The 27035-nt window shown below is 35.0% G+C and overlaps 3 protein-coding genes across 6 annotated transcripts; 1 reads left to right on the plus strand and 2 right to left on the minus strand.

Moving 5' to 3' along the window:
- Positions 1 to 8115: 8115 nt before the first annotated feature.
- Positions 8116 to 9940, minus strand: LOC107907387 (probable polyamine transporter At3g13620). Its single transcript, XM_016834756.2, has one exon. It carries the CDS (start codon positions 9731 to 9733, stop codon positions 8315 to 8317), a length of 1419 nt encoding a protein of 472 aa, XP_016690245.2. The 5' UTR covers positions 9734 to 9940; the 3' UTR covers positions 8116 to 8314.
- Positions 9941 to 10523: 583 nt separating this feature from the next.
- Positions 10524 to 19197, minus strand: LOC107907388 (serine/threonine-protein phosphatase PP2A-2 catalytic subunit). 2 transcript variants are annotated; one of them, XM_041092936.1, is made up of 11 exons: positions 18479 to 19197; positions 15999 to 16055; positions 15154 to 15237; positions 14642 to 14713; positions 13635 to 13706; positions 13488 to 13528; positions 12715 to 12781; positions 11590 to 11781; positions 11376 to 11465; positions 11180 to 11287; positions 10524 to 11086 (listed from the first exon to the last, which is right to left on the minus strand). In XM_041092936.1, the coding sequence occupies exons 1-11, from the start codon at positions 18566 to 18568 to the stop codon at positions 11021 to 11023; spliced, it is 939 nt and encodes a 312-aa protein (XP_040948870.1). In that variant the 5' UTR covers positions 18569 to 19197; the 3' UTR covers positions 10524 to 11020. The 2 variants fall into 2 exon arrangements, with proteins under 2 accessions (XP_040948870.1, XP_040948871.1); XM_041092937.1 differs by lacking the exon at positions 14642 to 14713.
- Positions 19198 to 20241: 1044 nt separating this feature from the next.
- Positions 20242 to 26975, plus strand: LOC107907385 (transcription factor Pur-alpha 1). Of its 3 annotated transcripts, XM_041092938.1 has the most exons (5): positions 20316 to 20923; positions 24960 to 24998; positions 25842 to 25982; positions 26120 to 26359; positions 26456 to 26975. In XM_041092938.1, the coding sequence occupies exons 1-5, from the start codon at positions 20600 to 20602 to the stop codon at positions 26606 to 26608; spliced, it is 897 nt and encodes a 298-aa protein (XP_040948872.1). In that variant the 5' UTR covers positions 20316 to 20599; the 3' UTR covers positions 26609 to 26975. The 3 variants fall into 3 exon arrangements, with proteins under 3 accessions (XP_016690242.2, XP_040948873.1, XP_040948872.1); XM_016834753.2 differs by lacking the exon at positions 24960 to 24998 and having other exon boundaries at positions 20242 to 20923; XM_041092939.1 differs by lacking the exon at positions 24960 to 24998 and having other exon boundaries at positions 20245 to 20923; positions 26499 to 26975.
- The last annotated feature ends 60 nt before the right edge of the window (positions 26976 to 27035 follow it).

A 27035-nucleotide genomic window follows, 5' to 3' on the forward strand; every position in this document is an offset into this window, starting at 1 on the left:
ACACGTGGCAAAATCTAGTTGCTTTTCTGTTTTTAACGACGTTTATTTTTTGGATTAAATGAGAAATTTTTAAGGAAAAATCTAGAAAAATTCTTGAAATCTGTACATGTTTCCCATGTTGGCTGTTTATAAGAAAGGATTTCCGCTTTTTTACAATTAGGTTTCTTACCATGGAATCTCACTTTTTCTTCTAATTTTTTTGAAAATTTCTATAGCCATTTAAAATAAGAAGTAAATTATAAATATTAGAGAGTGAGAATATTATCTTAAAAGAAAAAAATTTAAAGTAGAAGTGAAGACGGTTGAGGAAAAAGTGAAGAGGTTAAAGAAATAATGTAAACACAACTAGAATCTTACTTGTTTTAATTAAGTTGTGAATTGTTGAGTCTAATATTGATGATATGAATTACTATATTAAGTATATGTTAAAGAGAACATTAAAAGTGAGAAAATTAATTAAATCGTAAAAGATGTAAAAGTTTATAGAAGCAAGTAAGTGTATATGTCACAGGCCAAAGTTCAAAGCCCCTGACCATCGCACCAAATGCATCAAATGGAGGTCTATTGCTCAGATGGGGATTATTTGGTCCATAAGAACTGGCCCGATTCAAAGAGCTATTGGACAAGCCTGTCAGATTGAAGCCTAGTTGGCCCGATAATGAAGAGATGGCAACTTAGGCTAATATGGTAACTAATCTTAGAAGATAGAGGGAATCATATCTTGTAAAGATTAGATTAGATTTGATAAGACTTATCTTGTAAATCCTTAAAATTAAGGGATATGGTTAAATCTCATCCGTCGATGTAAATGTATCTTTATCGTCGGTTTTGGGGGAGCTCAACTATAAATAGAGAGCCTCCCCTCATTTGTATTCATTCCATTGTATTCTGAATTCTTAAGAGTAATAGAATTCTGAGAGCATTTACTCAAACACCTTGTGTGCAATCTTTTCTGTGGCTTTCTATTGTTCTTTGGTTAGCTTCTTTTGGCATAAATCGCTTCCGCTCTTCGATTTGGTACCTTGGAGGAGTTCTAAAAGAATCCCACTTGAGTTAAGGCTGACTTAGGCGAGTTTAGACGAACGGATTGTCTAGGGCCGCACGGATTGCGAGACGAAAGGTCTAGCCCCGTGACAGTTGGTGTCAGAGCTTTTGGTTCGAAGGCACTGTTGGGTATCGAAAGAAGTTGTTGGTTAGAGTGAACCAATGGAGACCTGAGGAAGGGCCAGAAAAGTGAGTCGATCAAGGGACTTATTGTCAACTTTGAAGGATCGAGTCGTCACTCTCGAGGAGTCCATGGGGACGTCAAGGAGAGGATCGACGATGTCGATGATAGACACAATGATGGGTTGCGAACATTGCAAGAGCAGCTTAGAGAATTTGTGTGGGATACTATCGGTTCCTCGGAGAATAAGCTGGTTGGAAAGGACGATGCTGTCGAGGCTATGGCAACAGCTTTGAAGGAGGAGATCAATGAGCTTAAGGGGGAGCTCAAGATTTTCAAGGCTTCCGTAGGGAATGGAATGTTGGCTTCAAAGCCGAAGCCACAAGCGATAGATGTGCCCAAGCCGAAGGCGTTTAAAGGGGCAAGGTCCGCAAGTGAAGTGGATAACTTTCCTTGGGCCATGGAGCAATACTTCCGTGCGATGAACATCGAGGATGATGTCACAAAGGTAAATACTATTGCTATGTATTTCACTGATGTTGCTTTGTTATGGTGGTGACGTAGGTCCACTGATGTGAAACGTGGTTGGACTGAAATTGAGACTTGAGAAGAGTTCCAAAGTGAATTTAAAGCACAGTTTTACCCCGAGTATGTCGAGGATGAAGCTTGAGCAAAGTTGCGACGGCTAACGCAATGAAGCACGGTTAGGGAGTATGTGCGGGAGTTCAGTGAACTCATGCTCCAGATATCTGATTTGAGCGAGAAAGAAGCATTTTTCTCCTTTACAGATGGGTTGAAACCATGGGCGAAGCAAGAATTGCAACGTCGAAGAGTTCGGGAACTTACCAATGCCATGATGGTAGCGAAGTCCATAGTGGAACTTGCTCCGAGAAGGGACAGGTTTAAATCTTCCAAGCCCAACAGGAGGGGCAATGGTGGGTACCATGAGGAGGATGAAGAGGAAAAAAGCTATGGTGGCAATGCTAGTAGCAACGATGGTGATAGAAAACCACGAAATGAGAAGTGGAGACCTAATAGCCCGAAAGAAAAGAGGGGAAAGTTACGATGCTACTTTTGTAAGGGATCGCACATGAAGAGGGACTGCCCAAATGTATCTTCAGTTTCGACTATCAAGAGAAATGATGAGCCGGAAGAGGCGAAGCCTATTAAGGAAAAGCCATCGAGGGTCAATTAGATGGTTCTCATTCCTAATAAGAGGAATGGTAAAGAAGGGTTGATGTTTGTAGACATCAACATTGTGGGTCAGAAGCGGGGTGCTCTTATTGATACGGGAGCATCGAACTTGTTTATATCGTAAAGAGCTGCAGGGAAGCTTGGTCTGCCGATTAGGAAATTGAATAAGAAGATCAAGACAGTAAATTTCGAGGAGGCCCCAACTATGGGGGTAGTTCAGAATGTGGAGCTACAAATCGGCGAATGGAAGGGCAATGAAGACTTTGAAGTAATCCAATTAGATGATTACGATTTTGTACTTGGCTTAAACTTCCTTGACAGGATTCAAGCAGTTATATATCCATGGGCCGATCAAATTCATATTATCACCGTTCCGTTAACAAGAATTGTTGTGCCGGTGCGTCGAGATATGTAGGTGGGGGCAAAGGTGTTATCGTCAATCCAACTAGTCGAGGATGTTTCGTATGAGAGGAACATTGACTCGATAGAACAGAAAGATACGAAAGCTCATTCGGAAGTGTTAGTGGCGCAAGAGTTCGATATGAAGCCTGCAGATTCTACTATGGAGCCAACACCTTTGGGAAATGTGGGTTGTGCATTGGGCTTCAAGGAAAAGGGAGCGATGCGAAAACAGTCGGGACGAGTAAATGCTGCGAGTAAGGTACATTACGAACACTTTGATAGTGTTTTGAATTCTGACTTGTTTGCTTGGCAAGGTTGTAGGGCCCTTTCAAATTTCATGAGTAAAGAGGCCAAGGGACTGTGGGCAATACGAAGCCAAGATGTGAGAATCAAGATGATTCAAGAGAGAACAAGTCAAAGTTGAGGCAAGTTAGAGCAGAGACTTCTTGCCAACAAGATGTACCAATGAGTGTAACGGTTCAAGGGAAGACGCCACGGAAGCCGAGGTAAAGGTACCGAAGGAAGGGACAACCTGATCGCAAGGCAAGTCAGGGAGAAGTCAAGGCAACGAGAAAGTTTAAAGATGAATCAAGTCAGTGCCATTCGGAAGTCGCAACGAGGGCGTTGTGAGAATGGGTGGGGGAGATGTCACGGGCCAAAGTTCAAAGCCCGTGACCATCACACCAAATGCATCCAATGGAGGTCTATTGCTCAGATGGGGATCATTTGGCTGACAAGAACTGGCCCGATTCAAAGAGCTATTGGACAAGCCTATTAGATTGAAGCCTAGTTGGCCTGATAATGAAGAGATGGCAACTTAGGCTAATATGGTAACTAATCTTAGAAGATAGAGGGAATCATATCTTGTAAATATTAGATTTGATTTGATAAGGCTTATATTGTAAATCCCTAAAATTAAGGGATATGGTTAAATCTCATCTGTCGATGTAAATGTATCTTGACCGTCGGTTTTGGGGGAGCTCAACTATAAATAGAGAGCCTCCCCCTCATTTGTATTCATTCCATTATATTCTGAATTTTTAAGAGTAATAGAATTCTAAGAGCATTTACTCAAACACCTTGTGTGCAATCTTTTCTATGGCTTTTTGTTGTTATTTGGTTAGCTTCTTTTGGCATAAATCGCTTCCGCTCTTCGATTTGGTGCCTTAGAGGAGTTCTAAAAGAATCCTCACTTGAGTTAAGGCTGACTTAGGCGAGTTTAGACGAACGGATTGCCTAATGCCGCACGGATTGCGAGACAAAAGGTCTAGCCCCGTGACATATACATGGAGTAAGATATGTAAAAGATTGTTATGTGAACTGATATGGTAATATTGTGGAAGCATATGATGAAACATGAGAAGACAATAACTAAATTGCAAAGTGTATGAAAGTGTATACGTCAAATAAAGTATCGTGTTAGAAAGTTTAAATGGAAAGTTGAGTGTTAATGGATTAATTATAAAGTAATGTTAAAGATGAAATTTTAGTAAATAATGAATTTTCATGATGATAGAGACTAAATCATAAACTTGAGAGATTTATAATTGAAATAAGATATGTTATGATAAAATTATATGTTAAAGATATGTGAGCTTTAAGGATTAAATTGAATAACAATCAAAAGTATAATGACTACGTATGTTTAAATGAAAATTAATGCAAAGAACCATGAAAAAGTAAACATTAAACTCTAAAATAGTTGTTGGACAACAATAGTTGTTTAACTTTAAAAATTTACCAAAAATTGTAAAAACTGATTTAGTGATTGAATAAAATATGAAATTAAAGCTTAATGGGTCTGGTTTTATATAAAAGAAATTGTGTAAGCAATGGAAGTGTATATTGTGAGATATAATATTTTTGTGAAACAAGGTCAGGATGATTCTAGATTCCCCTGTCCAAACTTTAAAAAATCATTATAAATTGTAAAAAATGCTTAGGTGATGAAATTTATATCCCTAAAATTATAATGAGTCTTTTTTCAAGGGAAAAAAGGGTAAGATAGTACGAGATTTTTACTGAGAGAGATTTTAATTTTAGTGAAGAAGAGTCAGAATTGCCTAGCAGCAGAACAGGAAAGAATTTAAAGAATTTATTGTATTAATTAGCTTAATTAGAAATTCTAAAATTTTTACCATAAAAATTTCATCAACTCTAGTTTCAAACACAAAAAGTGGATTGTAATTTCAAATCCTGTAGACCGAGATATAAGTAATTTAGTGACTACCATTCAAATGGACAGCCTTGATAAGGATATTTATGTAATTGGAGAAACCTTAATTAATGTCACATATAGATATGATATGATAAAAATATTAAAGATGTTGAATGAAGATGAGAAGGAGAAAAATAATAGGAGAATTTATAATGTAAGGTAATTATTGCAAATGAGGGATTTTGCTTATACATACATGAATTCTAAAAACATTGCTGAGACATTAAATGAATAATTGATATAAGATGAATTGAGAAATCCTAATCGATAAATCATATGGTAAATGTTGATAATAGATATGGTATGAAAGGGTAAACTAATTTTTGAAAGTACAATATCTTTAATGATAATTGTATTAATTTAATAAACTTTAGAAGTACAGGCATGCATATGGGATTTATTAAGAAAATATCATATAATTTGAAATGAGTTGTTGGATAATAATATTTGATAATAAAATTTGTACCTTAAACATATAGGGTTATCTTGTAATAAATATGAGATGCTAGGGTATAAGGTGCAAATTGACCCAAGGTGAATTTTCTCTTATTTCAAAACATCAAACCATATTTTGGTATCTATAGAATATAGTATTGATACCTTGAGGAATGTATTGATACTTTAGTTAGTGCATTGATAATTATTGTATTTATTTGAAATTTTTAAACTTCGAAACTCAAATTGGTATTGATACCAGGACAAGGATATCAACACTTAAATTAAGACACCGATACTTAGATCTAAAATAATAGAGAAAATATTTTTTGTGTTTTAAAAATAAAATTTTATATTCCCAATCCCAAGTCTAAACGCAACATTTTGGTGATACGAAATCAATGTTTTTGCTTCGACAAAAAATGTAGCATCCTGAGGTTTGACCCAATTAACGGGTCGGGTTAGGGGATGTTACAAAAATTTAATTTAAAATACATATAAGAGAGTATATAATGACACATTAGAGTTTTAACTGATAAATTAAGCTAAGAATGGCTTAAACAAATACACATTATTTATATATTAAAATAATTATATTTTATCAATGTTTTTTAAACTGGATTAGTGGTCGATTCGATTAGATCGGCGATTCGTCGGTCCAACCGATTCAATTAAAAAATTATTATTATTTTTAACATAAAAAATATTTTAAAATTTTAAAAAATCTAGTTCAATTGCTTGGTTCAACCGACTGTTTATTCAGTTCGACTGGTTCATTTCAATTTTTGAGTCAATTGGTTCAAAGCCCCTCTCTAAACCAATACTCTAGTCCGGAGCGAAGGCATAAATTTTTTTTAAGGGGGTTGAAATTAAAATTTAATTTTTACAATAGTAAAAATACAATTTCACCATTTGAATAGTCTATATCTTTATGATTTTTAAAGGATTATATCAAAATTTTATCATTTTTTAGGGAAGCAAAGTGTAATTTTACCTTTACTAATTTAATTTTTTTAAAATGCCTAAATGGAAATTTTTTTCATTTTAGGGGGGCAGGGCCCCTACCAGCCCCCCCGGCTGCGACCCTGAGTCTAGCCGATTCTCGGTCCAACTAGGTTGACCAGCTAGTCCTGTCCGATTCAAGCAACATTGTATTTTATACTATAAATATTTTATTGTTAAATATTTATAAATTGTTAAATTTTATTATTAAACTAAAATTTTAATATTAAATAGTTTATTAAAATAATAAATTTTATTGATTACATTAATAATTTACTATATTATTAAATATAAATAATTAAATTTGTATGTTTAATAGTATTGAATATTAATATTTTTTTCGAAAAATGACATGCATTTTTCAAAAATGTAAATCAACTTATAAGAAAAGAGATTTTTTCCCTTAATTTATAAATATCTTTTTGTTGATCAAACTATTTTAGAAACAAATACAAAAAATATTAAAAAGAATTTTTTTTTTGCATAAATCATTTTTCAAGAAACAAACACAACCTTAAAAAATAGGGGAAAAACATATTTTGAGTTAACTCGTGTATTTTATTCTAGCCAAGGTACATGTTTATACACATTATGATTTATCTAAAGAAGAGGAAAAAAAACGGAATAAATAAAATATAATCCTTATAAATAAGCGATTTACGATTATACAAATATTCTCTAGCAAGGTTTTATAAAATTTTGCCTTTTGAGTTTTTTAATTCTTTTGCACATCAAAACGTAAAAGAGATAGGAGGTATTACAGAATGTTGGCCTTTTTTCTCACTTAAATTTAGGTCAAATTTGAAGGTAAATTGTGTTTTCCGCTATTTATTCGAAATAATAAAATCTCAAAAGAAAAAATTGTTCAAAATTACATTTTGTTCACTTAACTTTATTTTATTATACAATAATCATTAATTTTTATTGATTTATAACATTTTGGTTATTGAATTATTAATGGTTACGTTACATGTTCGTTTTGAACGAAATTTTTTTAAGTCAAATGCACATCTAATTCCTATATTTTTTCTTTTTGAGAAATTTAATTCTTTTTCTTTTAACTTTCATTCTTCGTTTTCTTTTCTTTTTTTTTATAAAATATTTGAGAAGTGAAGCAAATAGATTAATATCATTGTATTTTAGACTATAACATAAATTAAAATAAAATTACTCAAACCCAAATAATAAAATTAAATCCAAATACGATTTCTAATAATTAAAACCCAAAACAAAATTTAATTCATCTAAAAACAAATTTAAAATAAAATCTAAATCTATCATGAAATTTCACCTGCCTAACTTAACAAGCTAGGATTGTAGCAGTAAACTCAACGTTGTCGATATCTTTCAACCTTTCTCGGAGTTCGGTGGTTGTCTTTCTCATCTGCAAAGATCCAAAGGGAATTGGTAAAGAGTAAGAAGAGAATGGGATGTTTTTAGATGAATTAAATTTTGTTTTGGGTTGTTTTGGGCTTCAGTGGTTTATCAATCCACAAATTAAGTTTATTTCTTTTGCTTCTCAAATCTTTTGAGAAGAAAAAAGAAAGAAAGAAATTGCCTAAAAAAAAAGTAACGGCACAATGATTAAATCGATAAAACTTGAAAGCAAGAGGAGAGGAGATGTAATATAAGATATGTAAGTGACTAGATACGATTGCTGATTGTTTTGGTAGTGTGTAGAAAAATTAACACCAAGAGCTGGAAAATTGAGGACACTAGTTTTATATTATATTACATACACGAAACAAATTATAAAACAAACCGGCTTCTACCTATGCCAAGCTCGTTTGAGTGTTGCCGTAGTATTCATGTTTAAAAATGTTTTGACACATAATAATATTTATTCAACCGATATGCAAAAGAAGACACAAGACAAATTGCATTAACTTGAAATGTCATCATCTTTCTTCTTCATCTTCAGCAACGCTGTAGTTGAGTACCTTGTTTTCCCTACAAAATTTCATCAGAAAGTACCATCCAATGGCGCCAACAGTCATGAGTCCACTAACCAAATACACAATTTTAGTGGCAATAACCATAATAATTACAAGGAATGCAGATGGGATTAAGCACATGAGAACTAGTCCCGGAATCCTGAGAGGCACCCTGTAAGGTCTTTTTATTTCTGGCAACTTTCTCCTCAACCAAACAAAAGAAGAAAACTCCAGAAGCATCCCTAAACTGTACAAGAAATTTGCGGAGGATATGATATCAGTGAAATCCATATACGACATTCCAATTGTGATCAAAGTTGAAAGCAGTATCCCCACCCAAGGAGTGTTGAACCATTTGGCTCTGCTACCAAAAAGCTTGGGCAGAATGGCTAAATTTGCCATTCCCTCCAGTTGATAAGCACAGCTGCTTAGTTGAGCTTCAAATAAGCCAATCGCTGATAAAACAGCACCAACTTCGATCCACACTTTTAGCCACCTCCCTGCAATCAACTCAGCAGCGTCAGCATGAAATCCGGACCCCCAATCACGTTGATCCACGGAAACAGCCCCAATAACCGCGAATAGTGGAACCAGGTAGGCTAAGCAAGTGAAAACCACTGCCACAAGCAAAGCTCGAGGAAACGTCTTCTGGGGTTTATCTACTTCGCCGGCGAGAGTACTGACGTTGTCCCAAAAGTTTAAATTCCAAAAAAGCGTGTTGAAGAACAAATTCCAATCTCTTTTCACACCTTTCTGACCTAAACTCAGCCATCTATGGGGTTGGATCTTGGGGATTGCTATGAGAGACATTATAATGAAAGGCGAAAGCGAAATAACGCCCAGCAAAACTGCAGCCCAGCCAACGATGGCTAATCCGGTATAGTTTACAAAAGATAATACCAGCGTGGAAATCAATATAGAGATGTGGCGAGGCCACCCCGACTCCAAAGGATGAATGATCTTCTCCAGGTAGTCCACGCAGAGAACTGGGAAAGCTGCGATGTTAATGACACCACTCAAGAACTTCCAAGATCCCATCAGGGACCCAAAGAATGGACCGAACGCACGTTCAGCCCAAATAACGAAGCCTCCATTACCAGGAAAAGCAGTAGAAAGCTCAGCCGTGATGAGAGCTTCAGGGACGCTCCAGATAAAAGGAAAGAGGAGGAAGCCCAGAAGGGCCAAGAGGGGTCCTGCAGCCTGGACTGCCGGTTCTTCTCCATAGGGACCGCCGGCAACTTCAAAATAGATGAGGAAAATTAGAGGGATCAGAGTCAACTTTTTGGGTGTTTTGGCTGGTTGTTCGGAAGGGTGGCCAAGATTTTCTTCGTCCATGCCTGGAGGTGCGACCCCGTTCCTTGACTGGAGTTCTAGTTGCGTCATCGTTGACTCACCAAAGTTTGAGGGGGAGGGAGGGATTGTTTAGTACTAATATAGTATGAGAGGAAGTCAGAGCCAAGAAGAGTTGCTGTAAAATATAGTCAAAAAGAAGAGGCTGGGTGGGACTGGGGTATCTAGAAATTCAGCATTCCCGGGCGCTTGCCAATACGTTGCGTCACCATCTCTACTTTTACTACCACTATTTGTCCGTTTTCTTCTTTCAACATACGATACGTGCAGATTAAATCAACTAGATTCTCACCGTGAGTGATGTACTCAAGAGATATAAATTCCAAATTTGGGCACGAAATTATTAACAATCTCAAACATAAATAGTATTTACAATGGATAGAGAAAAAATTAACAATCCTCGTTATATGAAAAGGAGAAATAAGTGATTTAATCATCATATTTTAGCTTTCTTAACCTGCAACTAGCGTAAATTTGCATCATTTTGTATCTTTTCATTTGGATTTGCTTTTTTACGTTTTCGGTGAAATCCTCAGGCAAAGGGAGGAGAAAGAAGACGAGCCTCTCAGAGACTGAACCCTTTGCTTCTCCAATTCGGAGCCTAACTTTTGGGGTTCTTATACCATATTCCATGTTTAAAGATAAATCCACTTCGAAGGTGTTTGTGGTTGTTGCAAATGCCATTGTTGTTACTGCATCTGGACAGGATCATCAAGAGTAATCTTTGGGAAAAAAAGGGGGAAAAAGAACATCAGTTACGGTCCAAATACCCTTCAAGTGTAACAGAGCCAAAACGGTAATTCATACCGACACGGCCAAAAGATATCTCAAAATTTTAACTGAAAACAAAAGTGAAGCTTCTCGGTATACATAGGGGTACGTTGCCAATAAAATTAGTCATTCACATTTGGAATTTTGAACAACTTGAGCCCCACAAAGTCATTCACAAACATACAAGGAAAATGTTGTCAGTATCTCTACAGATCCCCAACCCCAATCCTCAAACAGCCCTTCTTTTAAAAACAAAAATTAAAAGGAAAGTAAATGCCATATTGTCTGTCAGTCAGCTGGAAATGGTACAAATATATATGGCCCTATAGAGTTGCCCAGCTTTTCTGCCTCGCGTAAACTCAACCAAAACTCAATTCAAGGAAACAACCCAACCAACCCTCACCAAGGAAGCAGCGTCACTCACTAGCCATGTACAAGCTTGCCGCCATTGCCAAACAAATCGCATCTTAAATTTCGCAAAAGCCCTCAGCGCAAACCCATTGACGGGCACAGGCCACAAGAGATTCAACAACGCAAAGTTAGTGTGCTCTATAGGAAGTAATCAGGTGTCCTCCGGGTTACATCTGGCTCTCCTCTCCTAGGAGCTGGCTCAAACTGCAACAACAGATACGGACATCATTGCTGAAGTTATAGTTCATACACAAGCCAAAATGAAAATATTGAGCAAGCAGCATGAAAACAGCACACCTGAATAAACGTATGACCCTTGCAGTCATCAACTTCCAGGATGGAGGCCATGTTTCCACACCGATAGCAATAATTGGGTGCGCTAAATATAGTAACAACCTTTTGTTCCTGTCGAAGAAATGATATCATTTACACAAATTTCATACCAAAACTAAGATGCTTCTGGAGAAAGCAACAAAATAGAGGAAGTATTTACATGACCCCAATTGTATCCTTCCATTACCAACTGATGAGCCCTAGCAATAAGCTTCAAATTGTTTGTATGGTTAAATTGCTCAGATATGTCCTGAAGATGTCATAAAAATTAACACGCAAGTCCATGGACCACTTGAGAAAAACGGAGGAAAAAAAAAAAAAGGAAGCAAAGCTAAAAATAATGATAATGATAATAATAATAATAATAATAATACTTGGCCGAAGGTATATCCAGCACCCCTTGGAGAAATACCCCAACCACAACGATCATCCGGATCAGACCACAATAGATCACACATGGGACCCTCATGAGGGACTTCTTGGACACGATCGAAATTACGTATGTTATCCAAGGTTTCAATGGATGGCGACAATCCACCATGGAGACAGAAAATTTCAGATTCAACCTTCAAAACAACAGAATCTCTGCAGCTAAGAACCATTAACAAATACAATGCTTTTCACAGCAACTGAATTCAGTTGCCAAAAACTAAAAGAACTATGTCAGAAGTTTGTAGTAAAATCAGCAGCATTTGCTCAGGTTAACTTAATTAGCTGTTTAGTCAACTATAATATTAAGCATACAATTGAAGCTTTTGGTGATGATTACAGCTGCTGTTTTGGGCAAAGATTACTAGATATAAAGACCAGCAAAACAAAAGGTTCTGGGGCTGTCAGGAAAAATGATGAAAAAAGCAAGCTAAAACTGATGGCAGTATCTTTATTTTGATTAGTATTTAGTATTATATGGAAGAAGTTGAAAGGTTACATCATGTAGTAAATACGGGGTCTACACCAACTCCAGATGAGAGTTGGTTACAAGTACGCCTCAAACAAGGATATGTTCGACTTTTATAGTTTTTTCTTATATTTAGAGGGTCTGAACTCCACATATCCATTGGTCGCGAGTAAGGCAAGCACTTCATGAAAAATGAAGAGCAGCAGGGGAATACTTGCCAAAAGTCGCGCCCAGTATTGAAACATTGAAATAGATCAACCACATGGTGCTAAGTATCTCAAGTATTTGAGGTACACCCAGGTTAATGTCCTAATTTCAAGTAACAGCCTAAAAAACTTATCACTTCAACAACATCAGACCATAAATCAAGATTGTTGGAACCGGACCAGACCGGCTGGTCTGGAGAAAGAGGTTGAATTGGCTGACCTGCGAACCAATACTGGACAGTTGAACCAGATTTTTCCATTTTTAATATTTTTATTTTTTATGAATTTTTTAAATATTTTATCTTATCAAACCAGTCAGACTGGGAACCATGGCCTAACTGGTCCAACCACCACTCTGGTTACCAAAACATTGCCATAAATATGAAAATACTAACCAATGCCGTTAGCGGAAAATAGTCAAACAGATCAGTAAAGATCTTCCAAACATTAGCACTTCCGTACCTGCAGATAAAATAGAAAATGCAGCTTCAAACCCAACCAATAATTTAATAAGAGAAACTTGCTAATCCAAGAAAATGAATGAATAATTAACACAGGACCAGCATGCACCATTAAAGTAGTTCCAAATAATTTTGACTACGTAACTGGTTCTGTAAATTTCAGAAGAATCATCCAGTATTCAATCGCAGAAAACTTCACATGTACTTTAAAATTAGAAAACTGCATGCAAAACAAGCTTGATTCATGGATATGGACGACATCCCATTGCCTCAGCACTAAAATAACACATTATTTTTCTTAATTGAACAATTGGGCAATAAACTGATTTAAACAACAAAGTTGAGTTAGTAAAGGAAGATATGGCAGCTATTAAAAAAACATATCTTACATCTAGATCATACTTTTTGAAACAATCTTCACATAGTGCCCTATCATCTGTCCTCTTTGTTTTATTTATTTTCCACATTAGCATGTTGCGTCAAAGCTGGACATTGACAACAAACTATGACCAAATCACAATACAAAATTAATTCTTAAGCCTGAATACCTTTGCAAACCACATAAATAAATGAAATGAATGAAAAAGGACAGATACAAGGCAATATTTACAATCAAAATAAAGAAAGGTAGCATCAATCTCAACCCTAAGAAAGAAAGTATTTCTGCACACAAATAAATTTATATAGCAAGATTCTAAGATACTCACTTCCTTAAGCATTCATCATAAAAGCCATACACTTGAGTAATCTGCGTTTAAAACATGAAATCATTAACAAGACATGAAACAATAAAGAAGATATAACTGGCAATGAAAAATGGAAAACATAAATGACACACAAATAACATAGCATACCTGACGGCTCTCATGATTTCCCCTGAGAATTGTTATCCGTTGAGGGTAACGCACTTTGAGGGCTACCAAGAGCTGATCAAGAATCATCACAAGCAAATTAAGAGTTGCAACCATAAGAAAACACAATTAATTGCAATCAGTTAAGGTCATTGACAAATCATTCATAGAATGAACAATAATATTTATAGCATTATTCCTGAGACTCCACCTCCTCCAGACTACTTATGACAACAGGAAAGAAAAAAGAATCGATTATACATTATAATCCCTTTGTTGTAGTGATCAACCCACAAGTATGGTAGGATATGAAACCCAAACAGCAGATAGAACTCCAACGCGAGGGAAGTAGAGACATATGAAGTAAGAACAAGGTTTCAACATGCTTTACAAGGTATAAAGCTCTGAAGTAATATGTTAGGATTAAAAAAAAAAAAAAGTTAATCAAACTTGACCCATTTCAACAGATGAAAAACTTTGCCATAATTCAGTTTTAGCATCCAAGTGATAAGCTCAAATTGAGTACCAAGCACGTAGGTGTATTTGTGTGATTGCACAAATGTTTATGTATGTGTGCATGTATGTGTATATATATATACACACACATGCACACAGAGAAATCAGTCAACATTAAACATACCTACCACCTAATATTAATAAAAAATTGAGCGAGCAATGAAGTGCTCAGCTCAGCAAAGAATATACTAAGCTCGTCGATATTTCTGTAAGTGTGCACGCATACACGCATCCACCACCTAAGATTACAAAACTCAGTCAAGACTGCATGGAAATTCATCAGTCAGAAAAACTTAATCAAATGGAAGAAAAGAGCAATTAAAGTACCATAACAACAAAGTAAATCTCCTTTTCTTCCAAAACGACTACAGTTTAATTAACAAAAATAATGTAGGTTTCTAGCTTGGAATAATCACTAATAGAAAAGAACACAATCAGAAACAAGAAAATAAAAAGTAAAATATAGGAAAAACAGGAAATTATATCGTACTTACTGTTACAGTTTCAACTGAATAGTAACCACGATCAACATAATCTCCCATGAACAAGTAATTTGTATCTGGACACTGACCATGAAATTTGCCAAACAAACAATATATTAAAAGAAAAAAGAACACTGATATCAAAATAAACTAAATAAGAAGTCAAACTAAGAAAAACAGATCACTGCACCGAAATCTTGTATGAATAGCAAAAAAGTAAACAACTATCCGAATCAATTCAAACTCACAAAATATGGAAGTCATTCTGATTCCCAGCGCAATATGTTACATACAGGCATCAGTGTTCCAAGTTCCAACTAACAACATCCAACAAATTAATGAAAAAAAAAATCTATAGAGTTGAAATATCATTGGCTGTGGTTGATAGCTGTGAATTGTGCTATTGATTTATAAATGATAGTCGAAGAACAAATAAGAACAAAGACTACATTCATTGCAAATAGTTCACAACAGTTGGCATCACATTTGAAACACAAAAAAGCAGCTTCAATCAGAAAAATTACCTTCCCTCCAATTCGAAAAAGCTCTGCAAGATCATGAAACTGCCCATGAATATCACCGCATATTGTAACAGGGCTTTTGACAGGCTGTGTTGCACCAAACATAAAAATATTCAAATCATAATAAGCCAACCATATATGTGATGTGGAGGAACAGGCAATTCATGGATCATTAAAGTAATTTCAAGGCTCCAGTAGTACGTCTTAAAACTAGAAACTTAACCAAGAATTCAAGGTTCACATAGGAACACCCCAATTGTTAGAACACAACAATTTTGGTTTTGACAGATTAAGTTCATATCGTGGAAGGAATTGGCAGGGTTTTATTCTGCAAACCAAAGCACAGCGGGCTTGCATGCATACCAAAAGATAAAATACGTAGAAGTTAAAGATGCTTCATGACCATATAAAGAGTTCAAAGGACAGGAAGAGACACGAACAACTATGAAAGCCAACAATTGCTATAAAAGCATCCAAAGTTCTTATTGTTCCCTTTTCCTTTTTCAATAGAGTATCAATTGTTGAACAAAAACTTTTGGCGTCTTTTAACTTATCATTCATCATGTGAAGAAAGAAAAGATTTTAAAGCAACAGACTCCGCACATTTCCTTTTCAGTAAAAGAACCAGAGACATTACCACCACTAGAAACAAATCTTTAGCAGCTCAGATCACAGAATAAGGCTGTACTAAACCAAAAAAAATTCAGTCATATACTTGAGAAAATTAAAAATATCACCAAACAAATATAGGCTAACAGAAACATAAATAATCAATAAAGAGATATTATATTGGGGGAAAAAGCTAATAAAAGAGAGTGGCGACAGAGACAATGGATGATAAGGCAGACCTGAACATTGCTTTCGTCCATCAGTATCTCCTTAGCCTTGTCACATAATGCCCTAACCTAATTTATATAAATAAAAAAAGAACCCACAATAATATCAGGCACACAATGGAAGAGGATTATTATCTACAAAGAGGGGTGAATAAACAATGAATTTTAGCAAGCCATAAGGGGAGCACATTAACAAGTATGAAAGCTGATGAAACATTAACCTAAATAGATGTGCAAGGCACAATAAAGGCACGGGAAAAAAGGTCATCCAAGTGAAGTTGGTAATTTCTACAATTATATGTAATAACTCCAATTTTAGCTATACTATTATAAAACCCATAACTAAGTGTCCCAAGTTAAGCAATATCAACTCAGTTGTTGAATAGACCACAACAAAATAAAGTTATTTAACAACCATGAAGCATGGACATGACAATATAATATATTTTTATACTTTTATTAATATGTGAAGAAATATCAATTGAAATTATTATTTATTTTAATAGAATTAAATTTATACTAATCTTTACTTTGGATGCAACTGGGGCCAGTGCGTTTGAAGTTATAGTGCAAAAATTGAAGTAAGTTGAACTGATGCTCAAATCAGTTCCCTTTGAATCACCTCCATTGAGGTGAGATTTCCCAACTGACGCAAATTTTTTCACTGGAGGGTTGAGCACCAGTTGCTGCAACTAGTGTTCATACTTATAAAAATATCCTTTCTTTCATCTATTTCTCTATCTACTATCCCTAAATAGTAACCTATTTACTGACAAAACTTTTTTTATTCCTAATATATGTTATAAACTTCTTATCTGTTAAATATTATTAAAATTGTTAAAATTTTATATGTTAAATATTATTAAAAATACTTATAACATAATAATCTAATTAATGTAAAATATTATTTAAATAAATAATTACATCACTAATAAAAATTCAAAAATATTATTATACATATTATTTTATTAATAAATTATAAATTGACATATTTTTAATAATTTCTTTAAAATGATATAATTTAAAAGTTCTATTATATACAATTTTTAGCCCAATGTTCTTAATCGTAATTTTCCATTCTCATCTCAACGCTATAGCTGCATTTGAATCCAAACGCATATCCATCACAGGTTTTAATCCCACTGTTACGATCTCACCACCCATCCAAAGGCACACCCTTAATTGATTGATTGATAAAACCCACCTTATAAATAAAACATACTAACTAATTAAAACTCAAATGACTTTGGACTATTACCCAAAAAAATGACTTTGGACTAAAATATCTAGTATAATTCATTTTATTTTTTATTCTCTTAAACTTTCCGGAACCTTCTGTACTTTTCATTTTTTAGGCATTAACAAAACTATGTGTTTTATCATTAAAGGAAAAACCCTAGATTATTCTTTCTATATCAAAAAACCTTCTTCTTCATTCACTGCCAAGCTGCTGCTGCTGCTGCTGCTTCTTTTCTCATTTTCATTTGTCATTTTTTTTCTAAAGCTTCATCCACCCACCAGCCACCTTCTTCTACACAAAAGTCTTCTTTCCAACCTCCATTTTTAAGTTGAAAACAATTTATCTGTTCCGCTGCTTGATACCCATGTCAGGACCATATTTGAGCTTTTTCTGTCCCAACTCTGGCATGCCCCGTACATTTCCTTTTACCCTCAATAGATAATGCAATGCATCACATTTAAAGATTAAAAAAAAAAACGAAACATAACAGAAGCCTACAACCCTATGCCTACACAAAATGCATGTGCCTCAATGAAAGTTGGCTTTTGCAAGCTCATCATTGCCATTGGCGCCTAAATATGGTGCTTGACTACACTAAAATAACTGTCCAAATAAGATCAATGCAGTAAGCAAGAAATTGATTTATCACAACTCAAATTACAGCACCTCGCTCTTTGTTAAAGAGCGTTCTATTTAATTCAGGAGTTAGACAAACAAGGCTTGTGTAAAACTTCCTACCGTGAGAAGCCTAAGCGTGACCAAATGCAACAAAAAGGGTAACTGATACCCATAGACTTCGCCAAACTTGTCGAGAAATTCAGAACATTTCTACCCTCTAAGAACATTTTGAGGCTATTAATTTCTAGTCTCAAAAACCAATTCTTTAGTCAATTGAATATGGTTACCATACGATAAAATGAACGAACAAAATGGATCAATATCAGTGAAAACAAGCAACACATTTAATTCCAGGAAGAATATATACTTTTTTCGGAAATGAAACAAAGCCAGAAAATGAACAAACAAAACGAATCAATACCAGTGAAAGCAAGTGGAACAAAAACATAATTCAACAAAGATCTTATCTTGCTTTCGTTTTCCCTTCAAAGTCTTCGATAAAATAAAATGGATCTGACCCCATACAGAGAAAATACTAAACAAAAAATGGATCGGTGGCAAAAGCCGCAGATCAAACCGCAAATGAAGAAATCCGAAACAGATCCGTTACGTTGGGGGAAGAAAATATATGTACCTCCTGCTCCGATAAAGGCTTGCACTGCATCAGCTGCGATATCTGTTCGTCCAGGTTCCCATGCGAGTTCGAACCCACAGAAGACTCCATCTTTCTTTTTTCTGTTTTACTCTTAACCCTAGATTACCAAAATTTCCTAAACTAATACTTTTGAATTTGACAGGGAAAAGGAAACCCTTTACAATTATTTCTGAGAAGCGGTGGATGCTCGGCGAGGGGAGAGAGATTTCTAGTTTTCTTTTTCAGTTAACAAATTTAGTTTTCTTACTTTTTTTTCTCTCTAATAATAATCGAGTTTACAATTTACAAATTGTTTGGACGGGGTCGAGAACGGTGAGTGGAAATAACGAATCCATCGTAATGGAAATGATAGGTGTGATGGAGGGTTTTGATATGACCGTGAATTAGACGATTCCAGGATTCGCGTGGGCTGGTATTTTTGTTGGCTCCTTCTACTTCTAAACTAATGGTAATTTTATTGTACTGAGAGTAACAGTGGCAACCGGGAGAGTTGGCTTTGTGCGAATCTCACGCCCAAGGTTTGGTCTTACAATCCGAAACGAAAGTATTATGGAATTTGGAAATTTTGGTTGCAACGAAATGGGACTGCTTTTAACTTGTAAGCTTCATAGGCAGCAAATTCAGTGGTGAACCGTACTTTTGAGCAAGTAGGAGTGTTCTTCGCTTTCTCACCAACAGCCCGTCCAAACATTCATCCAAACATTTCGTCTTCTTTGGTTTCTTGTTCTTTTAGTTTTCTTTTCCACTTTTATTGAAAAAACATTTCCTATAAACTACTAACATATTCCAAGAGTGAAACCGTAATTGAAGTAAATATTACTTTAATTGATAAAATGTAAGATGCCTCAGATTTTGAGGACTTTGAATTATACTTTTAGAGAAACAAACAAGTGTGTTTTAGATCGTAACTTCCTTCAATGTCTTTCTAAGGGGATTTCCTCACTGCTTTTGGTAAACACCATTAAAGAGCTTATGTATTGAAGGTTTCTGTTTAATGTTATAAAATTCAATTGTTAGACATTGAATGTATAAGTTGAAATTTACAATTGGAACCTAAAAGATTAAATTTTATGTAATCTATACTAAAACTTAAAAAAGTTATCCTTGAATTTCATAGTTCATCATTTTGGGTATTTACTATCTTAAGCATCTCCTTATAAGAAATTAGAGATTTCACAACAAAATAATTTGACGAATTTGATTTCAATATTTTACAAATTTATATGTTTTGTCTAATATGTTTCTTTTTCAGAAATTTACATAAATAATTTATTAATATAAACATTGATATGTTTATGTACATCTAATATTCTATATAATTTTCCATGATTTAGGTAATAGTTTGTATATCTGTCTTGTTCATCTTATGTATTTTATGATTTACATAGCTTTATATAATTTTATTTGAAAGATTACATTTTAAATTATACTCTCTTTTTTTTTTAATTTGATATTAAAAATTTTTTTAGTCAGATTACTAATCTTGATATTGTTTTTTTTTTAAAATACTATTAACTAGTCATGTCATGCCACATCGACATATTTTCTGATTTTATAATTTATATTAATGTTAATTAAAATAATTATAAAAAAATTACAGATCTCCCAAGTACTAAAAGTAGACCCATAAATACATAAATATTTAAAGAAGTCTGATACCCGATGAGATGCGAAATATACCAAAAACAAATAAAGAAAATAGAAATACTAAAATGTGTAAAATAGAAGTAACCAACCAACCTTTAACGGAAAATGAAGAGAAGAGAGCCAAGGCAAAAGCATAAAGTAAATAGCCAAGTCCAGTCCACAGAATAGATAAAATAAATAAAATATTTACTTAGAGCTACAGAGTGAGAGAGTTGGTCAAATCCGTCACCATCATCAATAAGTCTGGTTCGTTCAAACCCAAAACCTAACAAACATAATCAAAATCCCTGCCTGCTACTGCTTAATGTAATAGAAAGTAAAGAGATTGTAGGGGGGGGGGTTTCGTTTTCATCTAGAAAGAATTGGGATCTAGCTTAGGCATTTTGCTTTCCCGTTTATTTTTTGTAGCAGCTGGTGCCGAGTTTTGATAGGCTGTTGGTAAAAAAAAGAAAAATGGAAGGGAATTCAGGAGGCGGCGGAGCTGACAGAGGAGGAAACGACGTGGAACTGCTTTGCAAAACTCTTCAGGTGGAACACAAGCTGTTCTACTTCGATCTCAAGGAGAACCCACGCGGTCGTTATTTGAAAATCTCGGAAAAGACATCGGCTACCAGGTCCACCATCATTGTCCCCTCCTCTGGCATATCCTGGTTCCTCGACCTTTTCAATTATTACGTAAACTCCGACGACAACGACCTCTTCAGCAAGGAATTGCAGCTCGACACTAAGGTCTTTTACTTTGACATTGGCGAGAATCGCAGGGGTCGTTTTTTGAAGGTATCCCTCCAACACTTGTATTCAACTCATCTTTCTCTTTTCGTCGCTCCCCTCCAATTCCTCATGTTTTCTCTTTCGATGTTAAAGATTTTTGCTCCAATCTTCTCTTTCCTGTATATGATGTTGAATTTTAGAGTGGCGAATAATGTCTCTTGTCTTTCATCAACACAATTGCTGCTGCTATGGTTTCTTCTTTAAGTAATTTAAGAGTATTCCCCGTTCTTCGTGGTTAGATGAAAAATGAACTTACTAACCTTGATTTAGGAATTTTGGCTTGATTAGGACGACTGGCTGCGGAGGAAATTGTCACCCAACTGTTAATTGCGCATCTCCAAGATGTTGAGAGCAGACTCTAGGAACCTTTTTCTTTCCCATGTTTGAACTCTACTCATGAGTATACATATTCATTAATAAGTTTTATAGTGTAAAACCTTTAGATGAGATGATTCAGTTTTAAAACTACTTGAGACACTGAAGTTGCATGATAGCTACCTCGTTTCTTTCTAATTAGGCCACTTGTTCATACCTTCAATTGATGCTTCTATTTTCAAGCAACAAAAATGCTTTGTTGAGGCTCAATTTCTATCTTCAAACACCATATTTTGGTTAATATTTCCCTCATAGTAAATGAAGCTGCTTGAACCTCGGATCAGCTTCTTGAAATGCTTGTTGCAACTTAGAATATTCCTCCATAAGAATGATATTAGTGATTTCTTGTCTAAAAAGCCTAAGCCTTGATGCTTGATTATCTTAGCCTTCCTAGCTGGCATTAATGACTTCATTTCAGTGCATCAAATGCTGTATTCATGCGCTAAGTTCCTAGTTCTAGCTTCCTAGTTTTTATTTGTGGTTCCTTTTTATGATGACTGTTTGATTACAAGAACATGGCTTGTGCTAATAATATGATCAAATAAACCCTTGAATTTTTGCAAGCTTACGGAATATTGTCAAGTAATATAAAATGGAAGTATTCCAAGAATCGATCCCAAGGGAGATATTTGGGAGCTAAATGCAAAGAATAAATCTAAAGTTCCATTGACACAATCTAATTAACAAATTTAGACACAAAATCATCTCTATTCAAATGATTGATTCAGATTTAACAAAATCGAAATTAGAGTAGCAACTAGCAACTAACTCAAGCTTTCCTTCAAATAGATCAAGTAAACAAATGGATCTAGATTCGTGAAACCTCCTATTAATTTCATATCTTGCTATTCTCAAGTTTGCTGTACCTACCTTCTCTCTCAGTATGAGATAGGATCCTAATTAGACTTCCGGTTAGGTCTTGCTTGATCTAGTTATCAAAGTCTTTCCAATTGACTTTCACTGAATCCGTCACTAATTTACCTATCTCTAGGTTGGATCAACATTATTCTCTCTCTTGGACAAGACTAACTTAGGTTGTTTAGTTATTAAGCTAGCGTTAACTTCATCTCAATTGGTAGTTAATTATGATCTAATTACTTGGGCATCAATCAACAAATTAGCATTAAGTCCAATAACTAAACAAGCAAGAAATGATAGATCCAAAGTTAACACTTAAGAATCAATCAGGATTTCATAACAGAATTCAAATACAAATCAAAACCCAGAAATTTCAGTTCATCGTTCTTACACAAGAATCTTAGATCTAAGCAACATCACAAACAAAATCAAACTAAAGAAATGAAAGTAGAATAGTTATAAATGTTCAATTCTCCAAGTTATTCTTCAAACTTGATGATATTCAAGCTTGATCTTGGCCTCCTCCAGGCTCCATGGAAGAAAGCTCCATCTCGAAAAAAATGAAGTAACTTCTCCTAACTCTAGATCTAAATTGCTAGTCTAACACTAAGTTCATTCTTTCTATTCTAACTCTAATTCCTCCTTAACTAACTCTGAAAATATGAGCTGGAGGTGGTATTTATAGTGGTTTAGGAGCCCAAGGGGTGAAAGTACATGATTTCCCTTAATTAGGAGTCAAACACAGTTTTAATCTTTGAAATTTCACAATTTGGCATCACAGTGCTGGGCGTACTTCCCAAGGTAGCTGAATTTCTTCGTGGCCTTTGGGGCCTGCCCAACTGCTCCATTTTCCTTTGATTTCCTGGCATTCTTTGACCTTTAAGGTACCTAAATCACCATAAAACAACACATTTTTCTCTTACTAGTTTTAAGCTAAAAACTACTAAAATTCAATTATTTCTCACAGACTTGTAACTTTGTTGTTTATTGCTTAAAATTTGAGATTTTCTCTTCTAAGCTCTATTTTTTGCTTCTGTAACTCTTCTAGTTTGAATAACTTGGTGTAAGGTTGAAATTGAATATAGGGATTTTTACTTTTGAATTCTTATTTCATTGCAGCTTTTAGGTGGTAAAGTTCAGCTTTTAGCACATTACCCAGTGATTGTTATTGGTTTGGGATCTTGGTTAGCTTGTTTTAGGCTGCATCGGGTTTGTTGTTGTTGACCTCTGTACTCTGTAGTATATTAAAGTTCTTAACTATATTTTTGGCTGAATTTTGGGTTGGTCATTGGGTTCAATTTATCTTTAGCCCTCTCTTGAATCTTGACCTGTGAGCCTTAATCAGGCACCTCCTGTAAACAACTTAATAATGTGGAAAAAACATTGATCAGATGTCATCTTACTACGTGCGAGATACCTCAAAAGCAGGATTATTGTCAGAGTGATCTAATTTCATGCTAATGGGTAACCATAAATCTCTGAACTGATCTTTATATTATTTACCGTGATGTGAAGTTCTCATAGTTTTCATTAATGGATTGAGCCTTAGACAATTTAGATTTTTTCTGGCTATAACAGTACAACATCATGTGTTGTTATTGTATGATGCCCTTTTCTTGAGAGAAATTGTTCCTTAAGCCCCAGTGTCGTCAGAAAACTACTAAAAAATTCAACCACAAACTTCTGTTGTTTTGATCCAAAACTGTTTTCTGTTACTTGTATATGTTGATAAATGAGATGGGTAAAAGGTCGAACATTTTACTGGCAAAACCATAGACTTAGACAGGCCTAAGATCCTTTGATTTTCAGACTTGAAATATTATAGGATAAACAGGTGGATTCACAAGCCAGCAAACACTCAGTTGCAAATTCTTTTCCTCTACCCTAAAAAAGAAAACTCCGAATAGATTCATAGAAGGCAACTGATTCAGAAATGAATCAAATGATGCCAATGTCAAACAGAAGGATTACAAGCAATGATGGAACTGCAAGCAATGAATTTGGGACAAATTATTTTTTAACATGTTTTCTTGTTGTTCTTCCTAATTGTTGCTTTTCTTTTTTCCTTCTGCTACTTGAGAAACAACTTTTACAGCGATAATTGTAAGCAATTGGCTGAGAGTAAATTTTACTTCACATATTTTTTCAGCCAAGCTTAATTAGAACTTACAGCAGGTCTTCTGTTCTTCTACCTTGAATGTATAGATGAAACTAGAATCCTTCATAATTTTCAAAACAATCACTAAGCTACTCAAACAATATTTTTTATAGATACTTACTATCTCTGAATCTTGATAAAGATGAATTTCTTTAACCTTGTTGAGTATAGTTTCATTTCCTTGTACTCATTTTGACATCTCTTTGTAAAGTGGTTATTTCATAACTAAACTTGCGAAAACAGAAAGGTTCATGATATGGCTCTCCAGAATATGACTAAGCATCTTCTTTTATAAGACATAAAAATGAGTAATATTTGAAATATGCTTATTATATGCATAAAACTATTCGATAAGTCCAAAAGAATTAGCAATGTTTTAACACCTAATTTGAGGAAAAATGCTGGGGAAATATTAGAAACAATAAATCTAGATTTCACAGAACAAAAAGTTCTAATAAAATCAATCCGTTGATTATGATTATATAGCGAAGTGTGAAAATTCAGTAGTCATCATGTTTCCACATTGCATGTGGAGAATAATATGCTGTTAACATGTCTCTGATTCCTTGCCTTGCAATGTGCATTTACCGCCTTTGGGGAACTTGCTGGAATCTTGATATTCTGTGATGCTCATCTGTAAATTCCTGTGAGAGGCCTAGAAAAAAGTTGAGTATTGCTTTAATCTCCCTGGTAAGAAAGTAAATTCTTTGGTCCTTATCTTTGAATTGCCTCTTCAGTGGAAAGAAATTTACAAAATAAAAGCAGAAATGGATGAAGAAACTGTCAAATATGTACTTAAAGTCTGTGGAGAAATTTCTGTTATTCTTTAACTTTTTATTTGGTCAACAACCGCGGAAATGTCAATGGTGGGAAACCTGCGTCGGCGAGGGCTGTGTTTAGGTAAAATGTCCAGGTTGAGTTTTGGTAAAGTCATTCTAGTTGAGTCCAGCTGTTTAGGTTGTTGAGTGGTTTGGGTTATTCCATTAGGTTGTTATGAATATCACTTAAGCTGTGATTGGTGGCTGAGAAGTAGATTATCTTGATTCTTTCTGTAAATGTAACCTGTAAAGTAATATGGGAATCAACTCTGATACGCTTCCTTCTTAGTCTTCAAGAAAGAGAAAATAGGGGACAGCCTTGGTCTTGCTTAGCCTAGGTTGTTTCTGCTTCTGTTACTGTGATTCGAGTGTGTGTCGGATATGAGTGCGTGTCCAAGACAAGAATGTTCAGGTTTTCTAAGTTTTTCCTTGCATTCAGAGTGTTAACATGCACATTGGCATATATTGGATTTATGTGAAACATGGGCAGTTAAAGAAAAAATGAAGAGTGAGAGAGCAACATAGGTTCCTCATTTTGGACCTTGAACATTCATTGCAACAAAGTATAAATAAATAACTCATAAATGTCATTAAATAGAGAAAAAAATGTTCTAATTCAAGACCAATTGTTTGGAAGATGGGAAAAATAAAGAGTTAGAGTTTATTTATTTGTTTATTTTGTTTAAATGTTTCTCTAATGAGAGTATCTGTGAAGGTATCTGAAGCATCTGTCAGCAGGAACCGCAGTACCATTATTGTGCCAGCAGGAAGTACCAGAGATGAAGGGTGGGCAGCATTTAGGAACATATTGGCAGATATCAATGAGGCATCAAGACTCTTTGTATTGCCCAATCAGGTATCTTTGTGATCTACATTTCTATACTTGTTCCTTTACAGTTTCTCTGCTCTCATATATGGATTTGAATTTTTCATATAGTCCCATTTAATTTGTCATCTGATTGTTTTTATATCTATGTCGGGTTTTTAAAACAGCAAAGCTCGGAACCATCGGAACGTCTTGTTGGGCTCTCAGATGATGTAGGGGCTGGATTCATATCTGGACACAGCCAGGCTGCCTCAACTTCTGAATTGAAAGTGGACAGATCAGTGGAGTTGCCAACACAGGATGAAATTGGTAACATGGGGGTTTCAAAGGTGATCCGAGCTGATCAGAAGAGATTTTTCTTTGATCTTGGGAGCAACAACAGAGGACATTTCTTGAGGATATCAGAAGTACTCTCTCTCTCTCTCTCTCTCTCTTTTCTTGACATGAACACTATAATGGGTCTTGATGGAGTAGGTTGATATAGAATGGTTCAACAATTGCAGGTTGCAGGTTCTGACCGGTCTTCTATCATTCTCCCACTGTCAGGGTTAAAGCAGTTCCACGAAATAGTGGGTCATTTTGTGGAGATTACAAAGGATCGCATTGAAGGAATGAGCGGCGCAAATGTTAGAACCGTGGATCCACCTCAAAGGTGAATGGCATTGCCAGCGGGAACATTGTGTGAATTGGGTGAAATAAATAATTGTGATTCTGTCAAAGTTTGCTTCGAACCCTGTAATAGTTGTTTGATAAGTGGTGATTGTCTGTTCTCATTCAAGCCTCAAAATAATCCCCATTTTATCTGTTTGATCAACATAGATATGGTGTGTGAAGTTTAGTTTCATAGGAATAACGGACACCATTTGGATGATTATAATTTGTCAGTTTGATAGTGTGGCAGGCACCTTCATTACCTTGCTGATAATAAGCTTATTTCATGTGTAATTTTCATTTTCAGGACGGAATGTTTATTTCACTTTTTAAACAAAAATTGCTTGGACTGGTTGCCTCTTGGGTTTCTAACCTAGTATTGAAAAGCAGACTCATACTTTGATTCACAAATTGATTTCATATCTTGTGCTT

Source organism: Gossypium hirsutum, chromosome D05 (genome assembly GCF_007990345.1).
Source record: "Gossypium hirsutum isolate 1008001.06 chromosome D05, Gossypium_hirsutum_v2.1, whole genome shotgun sequence".
Lineage (NCBI taxonomy): Eukaryota > Viridiplantae > Streptophyta > Magnoliopsida > Malvales > Malvaceae > Gossypium > Gossypium hirsutum.